At 36.6% G+C, this 21,017-nt stretch overlaps 1 protein-coding gene across 5 annotated transcripts in view; it reads right to left on the reverse strand.

The window, feature by feature from the left end:
- MME (membrane metalloendopeptidase) overlaps window positions 1-21,017 on the reverse strand; it is a 96,101-nt gene that overhangs the window by 2,152 nt on the left and 72,932 nt on the right. For all 5 annotated transcript variants that reach the window (XM_077864635.1, XM_077864636.1, XM_077864638.1 and 2 more), the window contains exons 17-22: window positions 18,155-18,213; window positions 12,499-12,618; window positions 10,892-11,025; window positions 10,017-10,082; window positions 6,772-6,867; window positions 6,367-6,443 (exon numbers count right to left, since the gene is read on the reverse strand). In XM_077864635.1, the coding sequence (XP_077720761.1) occupies window positions 6,367-6,443; window positions 6,772-6,867; window positions 10,017-10,082; window positions 10,892-11,025; window positions 12,499-12,618; window positions 18,155-18,213 (552 nt within the window). The remainder of the gene's footprint in view (window positions 1-6,366; window positions 6,444-6,771; window positions 6,868-10,016; window positions 10,083-10,891; window positions 11,026-12,498; window positions 12,619-18,154; window positions 18,214-21,017) is intronic.

A 21,017-nucleotide genomic window follows, 5' to 3' on the forward strand; every position in this document is an offset into this window, starting at 1 on the left:
CCACACGGCTGAATGATCTTTAAAATTTAAATCAAGTCCCCTAATCCCCTTGTTTGATGGGGCTTGAATGAAATTCACCCTCCTTTCCATGGTCTCCAACATTCTGATGTCTCCGGCCTACCCTCCCGGCCTCCTCATAGTACGTTTCTCTTCGTGTTTCTCATTAGGCTCAAACGACACAGACCTACGTTCCATTCATCCAACCAGCCGATTTCTTTCCCTCTTCAGGGCCTACTGCTCCTATAGACCCCACTCCCTGGAAAGATATTGCCCGGTGATGACATGATTTACTCCTCCTCAGCCTTCGTGCTTCTACTTAAATACTCCTCTTCAGAGGCTTTCTTCAAATAATGTCCCAACTAGGTCCTCCCACCTGTAGTAGTCCTATCAGCTTGCAATGATTTGTTTTTCTTTACTTCCTGACATTCACCACGCTGTAACCTGAGGGCACAGCTCTGTGCATCTCTTGTTCCCTGCTGCCCCCTGCCCCCCACTCAAGTCCAGCACAGTGCTTTGTATATTGTAGGGCTTGGGATATACCTACTGAATAAATGAGCCTGTCGCTGGTCATGGCGATCACAAGTATAGGAGGGATGGGGCATTATAAAGAAAAATACTGGTTAGCATTTTTGTGTTTATTTGCTACTATGGACCAACTATGAGAAAAGAAAGCAAGCATTTCTTTTCCTCACCCCCATTCCAGGAAAGACAGATCCATATCTAATTTCTCAAAGGCTGACTTCCTAACGTGTCAACAATTACCACATCAACTATCTCTCAATCCTCAATATCACAACTTCCGTATCGTATCTTTCGGGGAGAATGTAAACTTTGTGTGTGTGTGTGTGTGTGTGTGTGTGTGTGTGTGTTTTAGTATTCCTAGAGGAGTCCTAAAGATTAAGAGATATCTTCTTGGTATGGGAGTGTTGAAGTGGGGTGGGGGCTAGCGCTGGGGAATTTACACCTATTAGTCCACCTGAGATGGAGAAAGCTGGCCTCCCCAGTGCTGAGGAGGGGCCCGGTATTGGTGGGTTGTGTGAGTGACCAAGACGTGCCTCCCACACTGAGCAGGGCCCTGAGAGGACCTCTGAAAGGATGGGATGTAATGTGGGGGAGTCTAAGCATCAGGAGCAGTGGTTCCTGAGGCCCTTACCCACAACCACCAGAAGGAAATGGAGCCACCTGATTTCAGATAGAGCCCTTGAACTGCAGGCATAGCAGGAGTGGCCACGGCAGACAGGAGATGAAGGCTAATTCCCTAATTTCTGGGTCTTGGTATTCCTGTATGACTCTAAAATGGAGTATACTTAAACTACTAAAATTAAACTTCTTACCTCTCTGCTTAGGGTGGGAACTTGGAATTGAATTAATTTTCTAAAATAATAATAATAATAATAATAATGTCTTTTCTTAAATCTGAAGGTTCAAGAACAAATTCACTTGATACTTGGTCAAAAATGGTCATATATGTGGGAATAAAAATATTTTATTTTTAGTCATCTCTATACCCAACATGGGGCTCTAATTCACAACCAACCCCAAGATCAAGAGTCCCATGCTCTACTGACTGAGCCAGTCAGGCGCCCCAAAGAATAAAAAGATTTTAGGCATCAGGTGTTTGTATTAGTCTTTAAGTTCCTAGGCTCATAGACTCTGAGACAGAAGCTTTGATTTATTTAATTTAATCCCCTTTCCACTTGAGGAAGCCTTATGTCCTGGCTTAGTGACAGTCATCATGGTGGCCTGATGGTTCCTCAAATTGAGCAGGAAGCTCCCTGATGGACAGGGAAGGCATCTGAGAGCCACTGACTGGAAGAGCTGCACTTTTTTGTTTTCGTTTCAATAAACTTTTCTTTTTTTTTTGAAGAAATGTATCCTAGATGTAATCATATGGAGACAAGTACTTCAGTAAAATGTCCAGACCCATGACTTAATTCTATAGTTGTCATAAAAACATTAGGGAAATGAAAAAAACCCAGACGCCTCAAAGAAGGGAAGTCTTCACAGAGCACCAATGGCAGTTAGCGACATCGCGACACTCAACCTAATGCGCACTCAGCTCTCCATTTCCATTTCAGCTCTTCTCTTTCCATCCAAAGGCTTCACTCAGATAATTTGGTTCTGGATAATTAGGTCAACGTTATACCAGGATTTCGCTTACCTTCCCAGCACTCTAATTAATGTCTTATAGTTCACATCAAATCTTTGGATGGATGATGTAAATAATCTATTTCAGAAAGCGGTTACATTATTTAATCAAATGAATCCCTCCTCTTAAGAGTGGGGTTATATTTCACTAATATTACATAAGCGACTTACTTGAATTCCATGGTATATGAAAACTGTGCAGTATTTTATTGTAACAGAAGATAAATGGCTTTTGTTGATTATTTCTTAAAGTGATTTACTTGAAATTTTACTTTATTATATAAAATATTTTATTGTACTGTTGTTGTCTATTCCTCTGGCAAATAACCACTTGTTTTAAAAACATCTGAGCGATATGGGGTTGAACATCAGGTGACCGAGAAGACTACTCCTGCCTGCGCTTAACTGGATTTTTTAATTACTAAATGAGCTTTTTGCAATTAATCGGTCTTCTGACAATCCTTTGTTCCTTCTTTTCAATGAATGACTTGGTTACAAGGTTAACAAGCTTCATTCATAAATAAACTATCTAATCTTTACCGTTAACTGTTGTTCATGATTTTGTTAATTAATGTAAGGTCACATTGATCAGCATATGTCCCACTATAAATTCACAAAGAAATAAATGCCTGAATAGATTCCCAGATATGAAGATGAACAAGTGCTACAAGGTCCACCAAGATCCAAACTGACATTTACAAAATATCAGAAACCAAAGCTAATATTTAAGGGAAAGAGAGGAAACATTAGTATTTCAGAGGATTTAGCATGCACATGCTAAATCATGGAATAGTAGGGAACAAAATCACCATAATGCTTGAAAATGTCTACATAACCCACTAGAAAAAATATCTTACAAAAAGGACTAGGAATTAAGCTCTGGGAAAAAATGCCTTGCTTTATTAGTGGTGTTAGTTCTATAGAGCGTCCTTTTATTCTGACTGGAAGATGACGTTGAGCAAATTAAACACCTAAATTAGCACCTTTTCTGTTTAGGTAGCATACACACTGATATCACTTTGTCCCTTTGGACTAGCTTTAAAAAAATTATCAGGTATATATTGTTTAGAAGTATGACATCTGAATAACTTTAAAGACGCATTTGCAGATTATATGGTAAATTTTAGCAGAACGGCCATTCCAAGCGACTGTGGATGGTTAACAGAAGCTGAATTTCCAAAAAGAAGCCATTTAAATTGTGAGTTCAACTTCTAAAACATCAAGGGGAAATGTTTTTATTTTAAATACTAAAGTTTTAGAAATTTATCTAAAGTACATAAGACTTCAGATAGGAGGAATAAAACAATTACAACTCAGACCCAACAAGGTTTATGGATTCAGCTTTATATCAAGTATATTTTGCCTTCTATTTTAATACTGTGGTATTTAAGTATAATGTTACGAAACCTCCCTCTATTTCAGAAATGTTTCTACAGAAACCACTATGCACAATTTCTCAATAGCAATTCAATGTCTATCAGTTTTTAAGGCTCTTTATAAAAAATGTTTTACTTTGTACAGCCAGGAAGCAGCCTGTTTCCAAAACTAAATGTAACCTCAACCTTTTGCCAAGGAAATCCCTTTACCTCCAGAGAAAATAATAATTTCCTTGACAAAGGGTTGGCATTCCATTTACCCTTTTTAAAAAACAACACATACTTTTCTTACTATAAATGAAAAATAGTCAAAGAGGCATCTTTCACACCACAATAAAGTTGCGAATAATTTTATGTATTTTATAATAAAATAATGTGTATTTTCACAGATAGCAAATTTTACATATTTATAATAAAATTGTTTTCAGTTTAAAAGTGAGAGTAGAAAACAGTTATGTATTTACCCACATATCATTTAACCAGTGATCAGTTACTGACATTCTGATTTATCCAGACATAAGACATAAGCAACAAAACACCCTTGCCTCTCAGGTAATAAAAATTGTTGCAAAGTCCAAGTATTTACTCATGAGGATTCTTATTCTGTTCATACTTATCTAAAAATAATCCTAGTACTAATTTTCAAACACATATATGTAATAGGCACTTCTTCTATGTTAACATTAATCCTCTTAACAACTCTCATGATAATTTAATCCTAATTTAAAATATCTAGAAACTGAGGGGATCCCTCAGTCCGGGGATCGAGTCCCGCATAGGGCTCCCGGCATGGAGCCTGCTTCTCCCTCCTCCTGTGTCTCTGCCTCTCTCTCTCTGTCTATAATAAATAAATAAATAAACAAACAAACAAATAAATAAATAAATCTTTAAAAAAATTTTTAAAAATAAAATATCTAGAAACTGAGATACAGATGTTAAGTAACAGCTTATAAATGGCAAAACCATGGGTGGAACTCAAGTGTTTCTTACTTCAAAGCTTGAATTCATTTATTTTTTTATTTTTTAACCATGCAAGTCTAAGGATGTGCTTTCTGAGCTAATCAGAATGACGATATGGGATGGCAAAAGGCAAGCGATGTATTAACAGAAAACAGAACTAGGGAAGAAACAAACCAACAGGAAAACCCTACTAGAGGCCCTACTTCTAGAAGAAGCCAAAATGAAAAGTCGAAAAAGCATCACCATATCCTCATTGGTGGCTCTGTAGTGTAGGAATAAATAGCTACTCATACTGTAGCTTTTGAGGATTTCACTAAACTAATAAATGCTAAAATGTCAACCAATAGTCATAACAATAGTCTGTGTCATTTAAAAAACAAGGCTAGGTTTTGTTCAGGATATTGTGTTAATAAGGCAGTAAGGTAGAAAATGTGTATTAAACAGAGAAATTTTAATCCAGTATTTAAGATAAAAATGTTAATGCCCGAGGGACAAATTTTAGCTATCAAAAACATTCAATTTGCAAGCTCCATTTTCTGAGAATATGCCAGGTGTACCAGGTATTATAATAATATTACTTAAATTCATTAGATTTTTATGCACACACACTTTAGTTCATGGGGATATGGAGGGTAGAGCTTTGACCTATTGGATTGTTATCATGGTTTATGTGAACTTATAATAATTGCCCTCTGTTGTCTTCAGAATTACATTCCTGTGTTTTCACTTCTGAAGACTTCAGGAAGGAAAAAGACAACTTCTAAAAACGAAAACAGAAAGTTTCTTGGATAAACTACCATGGGAATTGATCCAGTGACTTTTCCTGCTCATTATCTAAAAAGAAGTTAATTTGACTAGTCTAGCTAGACTGAATTTACCTTGGATTACAAACGTAATGGGCATACGATAAACAGTTGTTGAGTGAATGAATTTTGAAAGAACTGTTAAAGCAAATACTAAATGATGGTGATTCCCATGATGATGAACAAGCTGAGTAAACCCTTTAATTTGTAAATGTGCTATTTTTTGTTTCATAATTGAATTTTTTTTCCCCAGGCAGTATGATCCAGGCAGTATATTTATGTCTATTTTAGGAAGGGATTTTAAAACTCAACCCATTGATTCTCTTTTGTTCTCAAACTTTTCCAACCAAGTTTCAAAATTTTAACTTTGTTTTTCAGAGTTCCTGACTGAGAAGTGTTGATCAGTAATGAAGTGTTACTGTATGTGGGAAGGGGAGCACTAATAATTCAGTGCTAAACTGGATATATAGGGATCCAGGATTTATCATTTAAATGCTAGTTAGAGTGATTCTCTTCCAGTACAATGCTCTCTTAGATTTTCTGATCTCAGGACTTTGGACTTCTCTCTCAACCTTCCACTCTACAGAGCATTTTTCTCCAGCATCCGGTTTGCTCTCCGACCTCCGCTTCAAGGTACTCTCCCCTGTAGATCTGGGGATAACTTTATGCTGGAAAGCCTCTAATTACCTCTAATTAAACCACATTTCTCTTTATGTTGAATGCAAATCTTTCTTTGGAATGGCTACTCATTGGTGCTAGGCCTAAACTTTTCATAGCCTCTTAAAAACGTCTTTGTGCTACCTTTAAATAGGGCCACTATTCTCTGGCATCATCTTGGAATCCATCAAGCACTAAGCATAGGTCACGTGCATTCTGAGGATAAGCGCAGTCAAGGCTATGATCATGTAAACAGGACAGTTATCCTGCTGTGTTCTGTTGATCCTATCCATGACGCTCAAAAGAAAAAACAACACCTGGATTTCCACATTTTATAGTCAGAGTTAGAAAAAGCTATTTCCAAATGTGGAAATAATGGAGTCAATATTGGAGCACCTTGACTGCTGTTCAAACCCACGCACCTGAAATTCCCTGGACTGTGAACATCTGTTTTAATGGAGTTGACGGCATACTCTGGCCTGTAGGTCCCACACCACACCTAGGGATAGGAACAGAAAAAGGAAAGCAGTGTGCTTAGGTTCAAAGATTATTTGTATGGGCAGGCCAGCTTCCTACTGCAAAAATTAAATTGGAATTCTGCATTTCTCAATAATTTACTCTTCAAATAATGTTCAGTGATAGGCAACCAGGGACATAATTACCATTAATATGAGCTGATAGTCTGTTACAAACAATGAAAATCAGTCAAGTCAAATGCTCTGCCACAACTGATTAAAACAAGAAAACTCAGCATGCAGTATCTAACTAACTATGAAATTATAACTCAAAATGATTTTCATATCTATCAATCAAGAAAGGTACAATACCTGGGCAAAGTTGAGGAAGAACAGCTGTTTGTGATTTAGGTCAAGTCCAGGAAGTAGTTTTTCTTCACCGTTCTTTTTAACATAATTTTGATAGGCCTAGGCAGTTAATGAAATAGAAACATGATGTTTATCATTTCTAAATTTATGTATAAACCTGAGCAAAAGACCATGCAGTCCAGTAATTAACCTTTTATATCAGGATCACCATAATAATGTATTTACACACGGCAACCTACAACTATTACATGGATTAGAAAGAAAGCCAGAATTTATTTTACAAATGCTCTGAAAATGTCAATGGTCAATAAATGTCAGTTGAATGGATGGATGACTTAAATAAATTATTAAAAAAATTATCTAAATGTTGTTTTGTAGGTAGACAGGTAAGTCTAGCCAGTTGGAAGAATGGGTTGCCAAGGGAGTTAGTCTGGAATTGCCATATTTAGTTCAGTTACTACTCTTAGCAAAAAAGATTCATACCAGACTTTCAATGATTCATGCCAAAAGTGAAAGGATTCCTTAAGAGCCCTTAAAAATTAGTATCCTATGATTCTAAGAATAAAGATGAGCAATTATTGTGGCACCCTGGAAGACAGGGCAAAATAGACTGAACCTCAGTTACATTAGGAATTTAGGTTACCTGAAGGTCAGAGAAGGGTCTTAATTCTTAAGGCTTTATGAATACTATTGAACAATAGTTTTCCTCTACTAAAAATATTTAAGGAATTTATGACAAACTTTCTGACATGTGTTACTTCCAATTTAATACAAATGAAAGTGATCAATTAGATAAGCAGAAGATATATTTCATTTCCTCCTCCTTGCCATTAACATAGATTTATTGAGTCTCTATTATGTAAAATGTTAGGAACATGGGGAAGACCTGAGCCTGCTCCTTTCCAGAAAGCTTACAATCTAGCAAGGGGACAGGGTATTAGATGTTATGATTTCATTATAATAAAATATTTGCACACTTGTAATTTGCTTTATTATTACAAGTCTAAACTTGTCTCAGGTGAAGCTCTTCATGGAAGTACCATCATCCCAGATTTTGGCTGCATTTTCACATCAATGATTTTTAATCTGTCTGAATATTAGAATAATCATGGGAGTATTGAGAATGCCAATGTCTTCTACATCCAGGCAAGATGGAGTGAGAGGGATTGGAGTTATCTTCCTACTGAAACAATCAAATGATGGACAAAATATCTGAAACAATGGTGTGCATGGCACTGGAAATCAGGCAAAAAAAAAAAAAAAAAAAGAGTGATTGCTCTGACATGGTAAACAAATAAAGTATTATTACCATAATTGCCCCAGCTTATTGCCTTAAGCTTTTCCAGGGTACAATCTAAAGAAGAGAAATTTAGTTGGAGCCTAAGGGACTGTCTGAGTTGAGGAGAAGGAGCTGAGAGTTCAAGGACACAAAGAACAGGGTCCTAAGGAGGAGAAAGCTACATAGAAGAGGATCTCTAGAGATCAGATGGGCCCCTCAAGTATCCAACTGAGTATGTAGGATGCATATGAGCACACCACCAAAGACTAGGGAAGGAATTATGAGAAAACATTAGAGATAAAAATACCCAGTACTCACACAGGACAAAAATAGAAGACCTCAAGATTCACAGAGTAGGATCTTGCCTCAGCATTGGAGAATAATTGTCCCTAGACTGAGCATTACCCAGTCCCACCTAACAAGTTGTAAAACCAAGGTCCAAAAGGATCAAACCATTTCTGAGGAATCTCGTTGTGTCCAAGTATAAAGCTCAAGTACCTTTGTAGGAAAACAAAAATATCTAGCACCCAAAGAGGTAAAATGCACATTGCCTGGCATCTAGACAAGTATTGCCACGCATTCAAAGAAGCAGCAATATATGACTTTGCTGGGACTCATTCTTTTGGAAAATTTTCAGGCAGTTTAATTTCCCAAGCCTCACACTTTGATCCTTGGTCACTGCCAAGTCACAGACCCTACCAGTCATCTCTCCCACCCTGCTCTGAAACTTCCCCTTTCCGGCCCAACCACTGAGGCCCTCCTTCTTCCTTCTAACCCATACATTTCTTTTTTTTTTTTTTAATATTTTATTTATGTATTTGAGACAGAAAGAGACAAAGATAGCAAAGGAGAGCACAAGCAGGAGGAGAGGGAGAAGCAGGCTCCCCACTAAGCAGGGAGCCCGATGAGGGGCTCCATCCTAGGACCCTGGGATTATGACCTGAGCTAAAGGTAGATGCATAATCGACTGAGCCACCCAGGTGCCCCTAATACATGCATTTCTATGGTGGACAAATAATCCTACATTCTCATCCATTGCATACAACATTCCATTCATCTTTGTCTTAAAGAAGCCTGGTTCTATCCTGGGACACTTTGTCCCCTGTACCTTCTCAAGTAGACGTTGCTCATTGTCCCACATGTGAGCTACCTCGGGGTTGGGAGAAACACTCAAAATACTCTCATTCCTTCTTGTTGCTTCCAAGACCAGTACTCCTCTACTCTTGTGAAAAATCCCTACTTTTTCTTGTGTACATGGCATCAACTAGACCATCCTTTAATACCTGCTCTAATCATCAGATAATGACATATTTTATGGAGGATTCACACTGTATCTCTAGCTCTGAGAATAGTACCAAAAACACAGTAAAGTCCCCACCAAGTATTTGTTGAATGCAAGAACGAATGGAAGGCTAAATGAGATTCTAAGGGATGTTCCATCAATATGCTCCTCTGGGCATAATAGTCTAGATGACTATAAGGCCATGTGCTAGAGCTGTATCACTTCAGTCCCTCACTGAATCATTGTAACTGTTATGCTGATTATGGTTCCCAAATATTGCTTCACCTGCTGTGAAACAGCAGGGTCCTGAGGGTCTTGTTTACTACACCAATCAATGACTGAAATAATGCTTTCGACGAGACATCTTTTCTAAAACATTTACTTCAGAGCTTATTTCTTAAAAAAAAGTTGCTTCCTCTGTGGAACTTGCATGTCTCCTCATTTCTGCTGATATGGTTTCCTCTTCTCAGCTTCTCAGAAGCCTAGATTGTTCAGCTCAACCATAACCATGTTGCCCTTTCTAGTTAACATACCTACAATTCCCTTTACCCCCATGTATTTTCTACTTTCTATTTATTGTTCATTGCCTACGTTATATGTGCCTTTTGCAAAAGGCTTTAAATGAATAATTAAATATGAAAAATAAACGTTCCAACCACTAAAATGGGAAAAAATATTATTACTCACTCTGTATGCTTGGCCAATACCTCCATTATCAGCGATATTTTCTCCCAGTGTATTAATCCCATTGAGCTGTTAAAAAACAAAAGATGCGTAAAGGTCCTTACTTACATTTGGATTGTTAAGAAGGATCAACAATGCACTTAAGAGTGGATATATCTATTCTTCAGAAAATTAAAAATAGAAATATTATATGATCCAGTAATTTCACTACTGAATATGAAAACACTAACTTGAAAAGATATATTTATTTACTGCTGCATTACAACAGCCAAGACATGGAAGCAACTTAAGTGTCTATGGCGAGACGAATGGATAAAGAAGAAGGGAAATGTGCACACATACGCACAATGGAATATTACTCAGCCATAAAAAGGATGGAATCGTGCCATTCGAGGCAAAATGGATGGACCTAGAGGGTATTATGCAAGTGAAATAAGTCAGACTGAGCAAGACAAACACTGTACAGCTCAACATAAATGGAATGAAGAAAATGAATAAACAGAAAGCAGAATCAGAACTATAAATTACAAAGAACAAACTGATGGCTGCCAGAGGGGAAGGATCCAGGGGGATAGAGAACCTGGGTGAAGAAGAGAGGGAGATATGGGCTTCCAGTCATGGAATGCATAAGTCACGGTAATAAAAGCGGAGCATAAGGAACACGGTCAATGACATTGTAATAGTGACGTAATGGGATAGATGGCAGCTGTATTTGCAGTGAACACAGCACAATGTATATACTTGTCAGATCACTAGGTTGTATACCTGGAACTAGCATAACATTATGTGTCATCTATACTCAAATAAAATAGAGCAGCAGCAGCCATAGCGACAACAACAACAAAGAGTAAATATATCTAAAACGTTCTAGCACATACATGCTGTCCACCTGCTAGGTCCCAGGAGAAGTTTCCATACTGGTACACCATGCATTGGGATTGGTCTTTAAAATTATTTGCCGACTGTTGAGTCCACCAGTCAACGAGGTCTCCATCCTTGTTAAAATTTCTGCCTGAAATATAACGATTTAAGTAAAAGGGGAACTCATTACATCAAGAATTACACTACGGTATCTTTAATTCAAAAGGCAAGGACTGAACTATGAGTGTGTGAGAGAACACTCGACTGGACAGGTAATGGGAGGATCCGCCCCCCCTTTCTCGTCCTGCATTGACAAAACCTGGACTGTGAGGGTCTGCTGTGCTGATGCACCTTAATCTGGATCCCGGCATCATACCCACGTGCTTCCCGGTAGCTCAGCCAAGGCCACCCGCTCAACCACTCCTGAAACCATGCCTTGTTTCTCTTGGATGGTTTTCATATGGACCAAGTCTATTTAATTTGGTATTTTGAGATTGAAAAACACTATTTTTATTCTGAATTCATTTCATATCTCACCCCCCTCATGAGGTACTGTAGACTCATAGTTTCTCTCTACTTCGAGCACAAAGAATTACCATTCCTCCTGGAGCTTTCCTGCTCACCCTAAATACCTTGATCTTTCCCTTTTTTGAGCTACAGTGGTATTTGTTATATGCTATGTTTTAACACTTCAGTTTATCATCCTTTTAAATAGTTGCTTATGATGTGGTGAATGAGAAAAGGACTACAAAGACAAACTCCTTGAACTCACACCCCGATTCCACTAATTCCTAGCTTTGTAACTTCGAGTAAGTCATGCGCCTCTACTTTTTTCCATTAAAAAAATTGGAAGTGGTCTTAGTACCTACCTACTTGTGAAAATTATTATATACTTGAATTGAGTTCATAGACACGTAGTAAGTCCTTTTCAAGATTGCATCTTTCCTGTCACCTTTTCTTTATATGGCTCTAAAGTTTAGTCTAGTGAAGGCTTAATTATTTTCTATTATTTTCTTCCTATCTTCTCTCCACTTGCAAACCAATTTTTGTCATCGCTTCAGCTATCACTTCTCTATGTATCTCGTATCTTTACTTCTATGCCTCTCAAACTTCACTGCAACTCTAAATCTCTTTTTGCCATTTGAGGCAGTGTACAAGCATTTAAGTGCCCACTATTTGCAAGGCCCTGAACTAGGTAAAGGGTGCAAAAAAAAAAAAAAAATTCTGTCCATAAGCAGTTTAAAAGTCTTATAGGTACCTTAATTTTTGATCTTACATCTGATTTTTAGACATGGACCCTGTGCTCTAGAAGTCTAGATAGATAAGACATAAGCAACCATGAAATAAGACCACACATTATCACTGGTGCTAACAAACATCACAGTGTTTTCTCAGTGTGAATATTTGTGTCATTCTGTCAGAGTGCAAAGCACACATTGCTGAACCCCACCGCTAGAAATTTCTGGTCTTCCTGAGCAACAATTTAAAACAAACACTAAGAGTCGGATTATTAGCCAACGATCCCCTGATGACTAAATGTGTTCATGCAATAATCAAGTATAATAACTCCATTCAGGTCTACTAGGATGTGTCTCAGCCGAAGGAAGTGTCCACTGCACTTTACCATTGTCATCGAAGCCATGGGTGATTTCGTGTCCTATGACCATGCCGATACCCCCGTAGTTCAAGGAGTTAGACTGCTGGGCACTGAAGAAGGGGGGCTGCAGAATGCCAGCTGGGAAGACTACAAAGAAAGAAGATGGTTAAAGATGAAGTATGGCATTCTTCAGTGATGGCAGGCCTGGGCTGGGCTTTCTGCCTGCTAAGCTATTTTCCAGTATGTCAGTTTCACTTAATTGTACGCAAAAATCATCTGGGTGATGAAACAAATGCAGGTCTTTTATGATTGATGACAACAGGAGTTCATCCCAAAGCGGCACCATGATCTATGATTTATAATCACAATTCACTTTACAAACTCGGCTAAGATTATTTTTTGCTGTAAGGAGTTTAGAAGGAGGAGAAATCATCATCTTCATTCGGAAGGACTTTTCCCCACTGCAAATATTTGGGAGAAATGGTTATTTAATAACACAAGTATTCCTTTAAAAAAATAACACAAGTATTCCTTTTAATGTCATCTCTAACATTTTATCCATCTACAATAGTTTGTTAAACAAACAGAACTACTCGATCAAAGGCATCTCTCAATCACATTGCCGTATGTTATTTTCAACAAGGCATCTATGTCTATTTATTTCCTTGTTTTTGGTTGTTGTCCTTTTTCTTTTCTTATCACCCTTATCTGCTCCAGTGCCTCAAATATCAGACGTTTTGGAGCAGGGATTTGTGTGTCCATACATACATTTCTTTGTTTATTTGTTGAGTCCATTTTTTTTTTTAATTATCTCAAGCACCTAAAACTAGAATGGTGCCTGGAACAGAATAGTGCTTAGGAAATATGTTGAATAGGTGAATAATCAATTATGAATGAGTGAGCAAATGAATTTACTATGGTGTCCCAGAGACTTTACTAAATAAATACAATTATTTTTAGGACTACCTTGACATCTGGATTAACTTGCTAGCTTTCTACACTTGAATGTCACACAGACTTTAAAGTTCATGTGTCAGACATCAAAGTCATCATTTTCCCTTCTAAGCCATCACTCTCTTGACTTTATTTCTCCTAATGGCATTTGAAGGGTCTCAATCACCTGACATGAACATTTCATTTATCTTAATAGCTTTTTAAAAATTTTTTAAATATTCATTTATTTGTTTGCTTTTTACAAAGTCTTACACGGTCTACTTAGGAAAAGACCAGGTCATGTACCTTCCTTCCAGGAGCATCTCTTCCGATTATCTCCTATGGTCTTACTGCCATCATACCACTTCATATTACCATTCCTTGTCTTAAGAGTTACTTAATTTCCTACATGATCTTTCTACTTCCTGTCTCGCCCAACTATAACCCATCCTAAACCTAATCCATCCTCCAGCCTGAATTAAAGTACAACTCTGGTCATTATCACTCCCCTGCTCAAAAGCTTTCCAAAGGGTGGTTTTGATGCTTTCTAACTAAATACAGCATCTCCTTCCCAGCCTTTGACTCCATGGTCCTCTCCTCCTCTCATAATGCTCATAACTTAACAATTTCATCTTTCATGTTTTAAAATTCTAGTACGTACTGAATTATGTTCTGTAATTTAAAAAATCTTTAGTATCAACACCTATTGCAATGTAAAACCCTTAAGGAATTGCTAAGTGGGATTCCAGGAATACAAGAGAAGGGCCTTGACCTTACGAAATCTAAGATCTAGTTTACAGAGTAGCAAATGTTGTTTTTGTTTTTTGTTTTTTTAGGTGGGGCGAATGTGGCAGATCCTTGCATGGATTTCAAAGATAAATATTAGATGTTTACGGAGGAGACTTTAAAAAGATGCCGGACAACTTAAGTGCCCTCCAGAGCTTTAAAAAAATCTGGAAAGTTGCCATAGCATCCAAAATGACAAAATAATTAGAACATAAATACTTCTGTCCTTGGAGAATTTTGATGAAAGTTACACCTCACATGTAGCTGCCTGAGTTATCAACAGTGCCAAGAAATTATTTTTAGCTTAAGGTATTAAAATTATGTGCAGTACTTTATTAACTTAAAGTGAATACTATCTCCCACACTATGTACTTTGATTAAAATCCACCCTTTATATAAAATGCTCTTATGAAACGTGCTATCAAGACTAAACATTAACTGTAAAGATCCTACCACTTTAATTATACCCTGATATGTCATTCTTCAGGCAAGTGATAAGATTTTTATGGCTCATATTAAATACTAGTCTTCAAATTCAGCTTTGCAATTTATGATTTCTCCTTTTACACTGTCAGCCAAATCTCAATGATGAGGATTTTCCCCATTAGCTTATTGCGGTTACTAGTAGACTTCACAACTGTCAATAACAACCAACTACTTAGTTGTACTTTTTTTACATTCATGATTGTCAACAAGTCAGTTAATTAAATAAGTCATTGATCCATGAAACAAAAAAAAAAAATGTGTTTCTCCCTACTCCCATGCCCTCCCTTCCCTGGTTTAGTTTTTTAAGGCTGCATGCAAGCAATTCAATTTCAGAAACTTTGATATAAAGTTCGATGACAGGTAAAATCAATTTGGGGTGGAAAAAGTTCAATATTATTATTTTTTACATTAAATGGAATATCAATAGGTTTGGAAACATTTACTCTTGATTTTTAAGTCTGAAAATAAGATTCCTAAGAACACGGAGGGTAACGTTAGAAAATTTAATTATTTCAAGGTAGCTATACACCACTCAGGCTGAATATATTAAATAATCCTTGGAAACTTTCTGGAACTCAATAGAGCAAATGTATGGGGAAAAGGAGACAGTGAATTAAATACTTTTGGATGCCTTCCTCTCCAGGAAGTTGATTTTTTTTTTTAATTGACATAAAGTGGCAGGGGTGCATAAAACTTAGAATAGTCTGCCTATATGAGTTAATAACAAAAGGTTGCTGCAATTGAATTAAAAAAAAGAAATTATTAATATGAATAACTCCCTATATGATAATAAAACAACTCTTTTGCCATAACATAGAAAGGCCAATCCCAGGAAAAATTGTACATAATCTAATTTAAGATATTTGTGTGAGGAAGGGAGGATCATTTATGAGACACATGTTATTCTATACCAATTCTAATTCTGTAATGCATGGTACAAAAATCAAAAGTTGTATATCTATGTATGTATACAGACAGGCACACGTGCAAGCACACATACACACAAACACACCCACACACTCACTTCTATCAAGAAGAAGGATGGAGGTCTGGATCTCCAACTATTTTTAGTTAAGACTATCTCCACTTTGAAGATTTAAATGAATTGTCAAAGAGAAAATGTACACATGTCAAAGATTTCTCCTCTTGCATGACACTTTCCCTTCCTCTGAACTGCTGTTATTAGCAGACAAGCATATGAAAAGACATGAACAATTTTTCAGATTTTGAATTTCTATCTGATGAATTTACCTTGGGAGTCTTTAAAAGGCCTTTCTTATTAAAAATGCTTACTGTAGCCAATTTTTGATTATTTGGAAGATAACTATTTTGTGAAAAGTTAGGCCCTTTTTTACCTTCTTTTTCCTTTTGCTGTGTGCTTCTTTGGTTTGAGGATATTAAGTTCAAATTGAGAACATTCTTTGGTCTTCTCTGATCAGGGAATCTCCAAGGTGAATCAATTTAGAGCCCACTTAAGGGTTATGGAGAAATTCAGAGCCAAACAAGGTACTGTCTTGACCTAAACTCTGTGGATCTGCTCTAGAGAGGGGCTGAAGGGATGAACATGCCAAAGTGGTCCTACAGAGGGTCCATATGGGTCTTCTTGTTGGAATGAATCAGCACCAGATCTGATAGGATCCAGGGTCCTTCCTGAGCTGGTTTAAAATGAAGCTATATCCCTTAGAGTCTACCCGAATACAGAACAAAGGCCAGGCTGTCTCTATTTGCCTTGGAATTCCATTAAAAGGTCATTATCCTATTTAAGTTCACATCTAGAATGAGTTAGATCTTACACGGACAGAACTACTAAATATCAAAAACAGGTCTTCAAAGTTGGGGTTCCTGGGTTGGGGTGGTTGATTAAGTATTAGACTCATGATTTTGGCTCAGGTCATGATCTCAGGGTCATGAGACTGAGCCCCACCATGCTGAGTGTGGAGCCTGCTTAAGATTCTCTCTGTCCCTACCCCTACCCCACACCTACATGATCATGTGTGCAGGCTCTTTCTTAAACAACAACAAACCCAAAAAACAAAGTGAAGGCTCTCCAGAGAAAGGCACTTCTAAGGGTCTGAATGGTTTCTAGGAATGCATTGCATTCTGAGTTGATCATTAAACAGACTCTGGTCTGAGCTTAGGTAATCATTGCACTAGTTAGGAAATGTATTAGCTTAGACTTTGAGCAAATTGATTTTAACAGGTACACATGCCTTACTTATTGTTTACATGTTATGTAAAGAAACTTTTCTGATTAATTTATATAATGTATTTTCATGTCACATACCAAAATCAATTCCAGATGGATTAAAGATTTACTCCAAAAATAAAGACCATAAAAATACTAGAAGAAAATGCAGATAATTTCTTACTTCGGCTCTTCCTGTATTTAAAAGCAATTGGGGAAACCTATAATCAAATTTTAAAATAAGGGTTATAATTTCTTTTAAAGTTTGTTTTTTAGCTAATGATAAAAATCTTGCAGTATTTTTCATCATTTTTAATCTAATTACTAACAGAATTCAAGGAAAATGAGGTTTAGGGCGGACTTTGAGAGATTTACTTTAGAATAATTCTGAAATCATCTTCCCTTTTGATCCTTGACTACACTTAGAAATGAAGGGCTGGACTAGGTGCACCTGGAGAAGCTGATTGTACTGTTTGTTTAGTATGTCTCTGGTAGTACTGAATCTGTTGGGTGCCTTTCTACACATTTAAGATCCTTGGGGGGGGGAAATCGGTCTACTTATGTAATACTTAAGAAAGAATTTAAAGATCTCAAGGTCTTCTCAGGAGGAGAATCAATATATTTTTGTTATATTAAGCCATTTAGTTATTCATTATATCCTTCACTCATATATTTATTTCTACACATATTCCTAAAATATTACTAATAGTGAACATATTAATTTTTTTCTCTTTTGATTAAAAGTAGTTAAGTAAATGCAATTCCACATGGTTCAACCAAATATAACTGACTTTTCAACTTTCTAGACCATTGGAGTTGTCTAGAAAAATAGGTGATACAGATCAGGACCATCCCCACTAGAGTCAGCATACAGAATTGCCTGGAGAACTGGATATCTGCAAAGCTGGTTCTTGGAACCTTAAACCTCTTTAAGTTGCTGATGCTTAGAGAGTCTTAAAGTCAATATAACTTTATGAAGCTGTAAGAGATGTTTAAAAAGTATTTAGAAATAAAATAAAAGCACTTAGACATAAATAAGATAAACCACTTAGCCACGAATGAGAACATTGCAAAAGAAAGAAAACCACTTAGTGTAATTTGTACTAACTTAAAATTTGCTATTATAGTGAAAAGAGGTACATGGATGCATTTACTTTCAAGGAGTATATTCAATAAATCAATAACTCAGCCTCAGCTGTGCTTTTATGGGAACACTATAAATTGGTCATGCAATTCACTGTAAGCTGGTAACAACAGAGAAATATTCAAGAATTATTTAGGAATAGGCCTTACCTATCTGATTTCTGCCTGAAGAATAAAATGCATTGACTACAGCTGCTCCGCTTATCCACCTATGGAAAACATAAGAACTCGTTACAAATTATACTCTTATTATTTGATTCAATCTGCTCACCACAATAAAAACAGTATTAGTATTCCAGGGTGAATATTAACTTTCTGTTTGAAATATGATAAACAAATTAAAATTAGCTCACTATGTGAGACATCTCACTTGAAAGTATTTCTACTTCTTGAAGAATCAGAATATATCCAGGTCTGCAATCCGTTACTTCGCTTGTACAAAACCCATTCAGATGTATCTTTCTGGAATTGCAATGGATTAATATTATATTGAAATATGTTTACCTTTGTGTTCCTAATACTACTAACTATACCAACAATTTTGGAGCAGGTGACAATACTGAAGTACAAGTTGTCAAAGCTTTAGATTCATGTATATTTAAATTTAAAAAAAATTTCCTAGTTTATTTTAACACTGAGATACCCTTTGTCAGGTAGTTTCAGGTAATCTGCCTCTGATTACTGTCATCTAAAACTATTTAAATGCAGCAGCATTCCAGCTTAAGTGATCAAAGGTATGCTTTCTTATGACCACTACAAAATGAAATCCAGGTGGTTCTTTAAGTAGATTTGTCTGTCTGTCTGTGGCATACCATGACTTAGTCTCTGTATAGAATTTGGAGATTCCATAAATACAATTCCTGACTTCAGAAGACTAATTTAGTTAAAGATGAAAAAGCATAAATACTATAAGCATAAATACTATAAGATGAGAAAATGGGGAAAAAATGGCTCCCAGGCAATAGTTTGAGGGTAGTAGTAAGCTAAAGAATAGGTGCCAACATTCCCATATCTTTCTGCTCAGATGTTATGATGACAGCATAACAATAATCATTGTTGGAATATTAGTCAGCTTTAAAAAAGAATGAGGTCATGATAGAGAGAATTATGCTAAGTGAAAGATGCCAGGCAAAGAAAGACAAATATGAAATATGATTTCACTTTTATGTGAAATCTAAAAAACGAAACAAATGAACAAATGAAAAGCAAAAACATACTCATAAATACAAAGAATGAACTAATGATTGCTAGAGAGGAGGGGTGCAATGGGCGAAGCAGAGTGGGAGTTACAGACCAGTTATGGAATGAATAAGTCACAAGGGTGAAAAGTACAGCATAGGGAAGATAGTCAATGGTATTATAATAGGATTGTATGGTGACAGATGGCGGCTGCGCTTGTGGTGAGCACAGCATAATGTAGAGAGTTGTGGAATCACTCTGTTGTCCACCTGAAGCTGAATTAACACTGTATGTCAACTATACTTCAATAAAATAAAAAAAAATAATGGTTAAGCACTTTTTTTGCAACAAGAGTAATATCCCCCCAATCTTAATAGACCATTACATAAACCTTTATACAGTCATTGATAAATGGACAATGCTTGACTTCAGATAACCTTTCAAACATCAGCACACATGCATACACTTGAGAGCATCCTATATTATTAGCTAATGGCCTCACTGTAGTTATACCACTTTCAGGGCAACAATTAGTGGGCAATTATTATCCTACTCATGGAAGGAGTTTACAGTAATTAGTACAATGAGGTTAAATCAGAACTGTTTCCAGACCCTGCTTTGCAAGGTAAGCAGTACAAAGTCAGCTGCCCAAATCAGCATTTTAGCTACAATTTCAGTAACTATTGTGGGATGTCAGATGGGAGTCCTATTTTGATCTCTTAAAAGGAACTGAGAGAGGACCATATATAAAAACTGTCTGATAAATTCTAATTAAGTATGGGTTTTACCTCCAATAACATGACTAAGACATTCATATAAAAAATTGGGGAATTAAAAAAAAAATCTAGAAAACATCTCCGTAACTTTTTCTTTAGAAAGAAATTCAGTTTGAAGACATGAGGGAGATTTAGTTTGGTGTCATTGTCATTTTAAGCAGAGAAAAACATTTTCAAACAAGATGGTGTGACTGATATATCAGTTTGTCCTAAGTTCATCACCGCCCGAGTCATCAGTATTTTAATTTCTTGCAGGTTGAGGATTAGAAGCACAATAGTTGTATTTATTTTAACTCCGCTCCACTTGATTCCCACATGATTTGTGACAACTCACAAAAAGAACACACAAACCCAGGGGTATTAAGACTAAAATCAAGAGATCGGGAACTATATAAAACAAGTAGATTTTGTCTGCATGGCCAAAAAGTATTACAAAAGGAAATACTTACATAAGTAAAAATCATGATCAGGAAAAATGATTTATCAGGACCATGTTTACATATATTCACATAGCTATTACGACTTAGGGTTTAAATATGGTTCTAAGGTGTCTGGCAGGAGGGGTAAAGTGGAAAATGTGCTCACACTCCCCCTGAGGAGAAACACCATTCCTTACAGTGACTCTTTAGGAAAGCGTTCCTGTTGTGTCATCAACATTTTGACAGCAAATATGGCAGGAGATTTCATGTATAAATAGCTTAATATGATTAATTTTCATTGTCATAAAATTGATTTGCTTCCAGGTCTCTGTTGTTTTAAGGTTCACTTTCTCAGTTATGAACTGATTTAGTGACAGCATACGCTGCATGGACTTTTACAGGTAATCACAAATAATATATAAATTGTTTGGTTCTGAACTCAGGCACATGCCACAAACGAAAGACAAAATGTGCCTGCCCATCCAAAACGTTTTCTTAAAACAAGTATAGTACAGAGGGGAGGAGTTAGATACACGACACTAATGTTTCAGGTGGCAACAAAACTTGAAAGCAGGGCATAGATGAAGTTGATAAACCCTTTTCATGTTTATTCCTTTTGTAAAAATAAATGTCATACCT

The sequence above is a fragment of the Canis aureus genome, chromosome 22 (genome assembly GCF_053574225.1).
Source record: "Canis aureus isolate CA01 chromosome 22, VMU_Caureus_v.1.0, whole genome shotgun sequence".
Classification (NCBI taxonomy): Eukaryota; Metazoa; Chordata; class Mammalia; order Carnivora; family Canidae; genus Canis; species Canis aureus.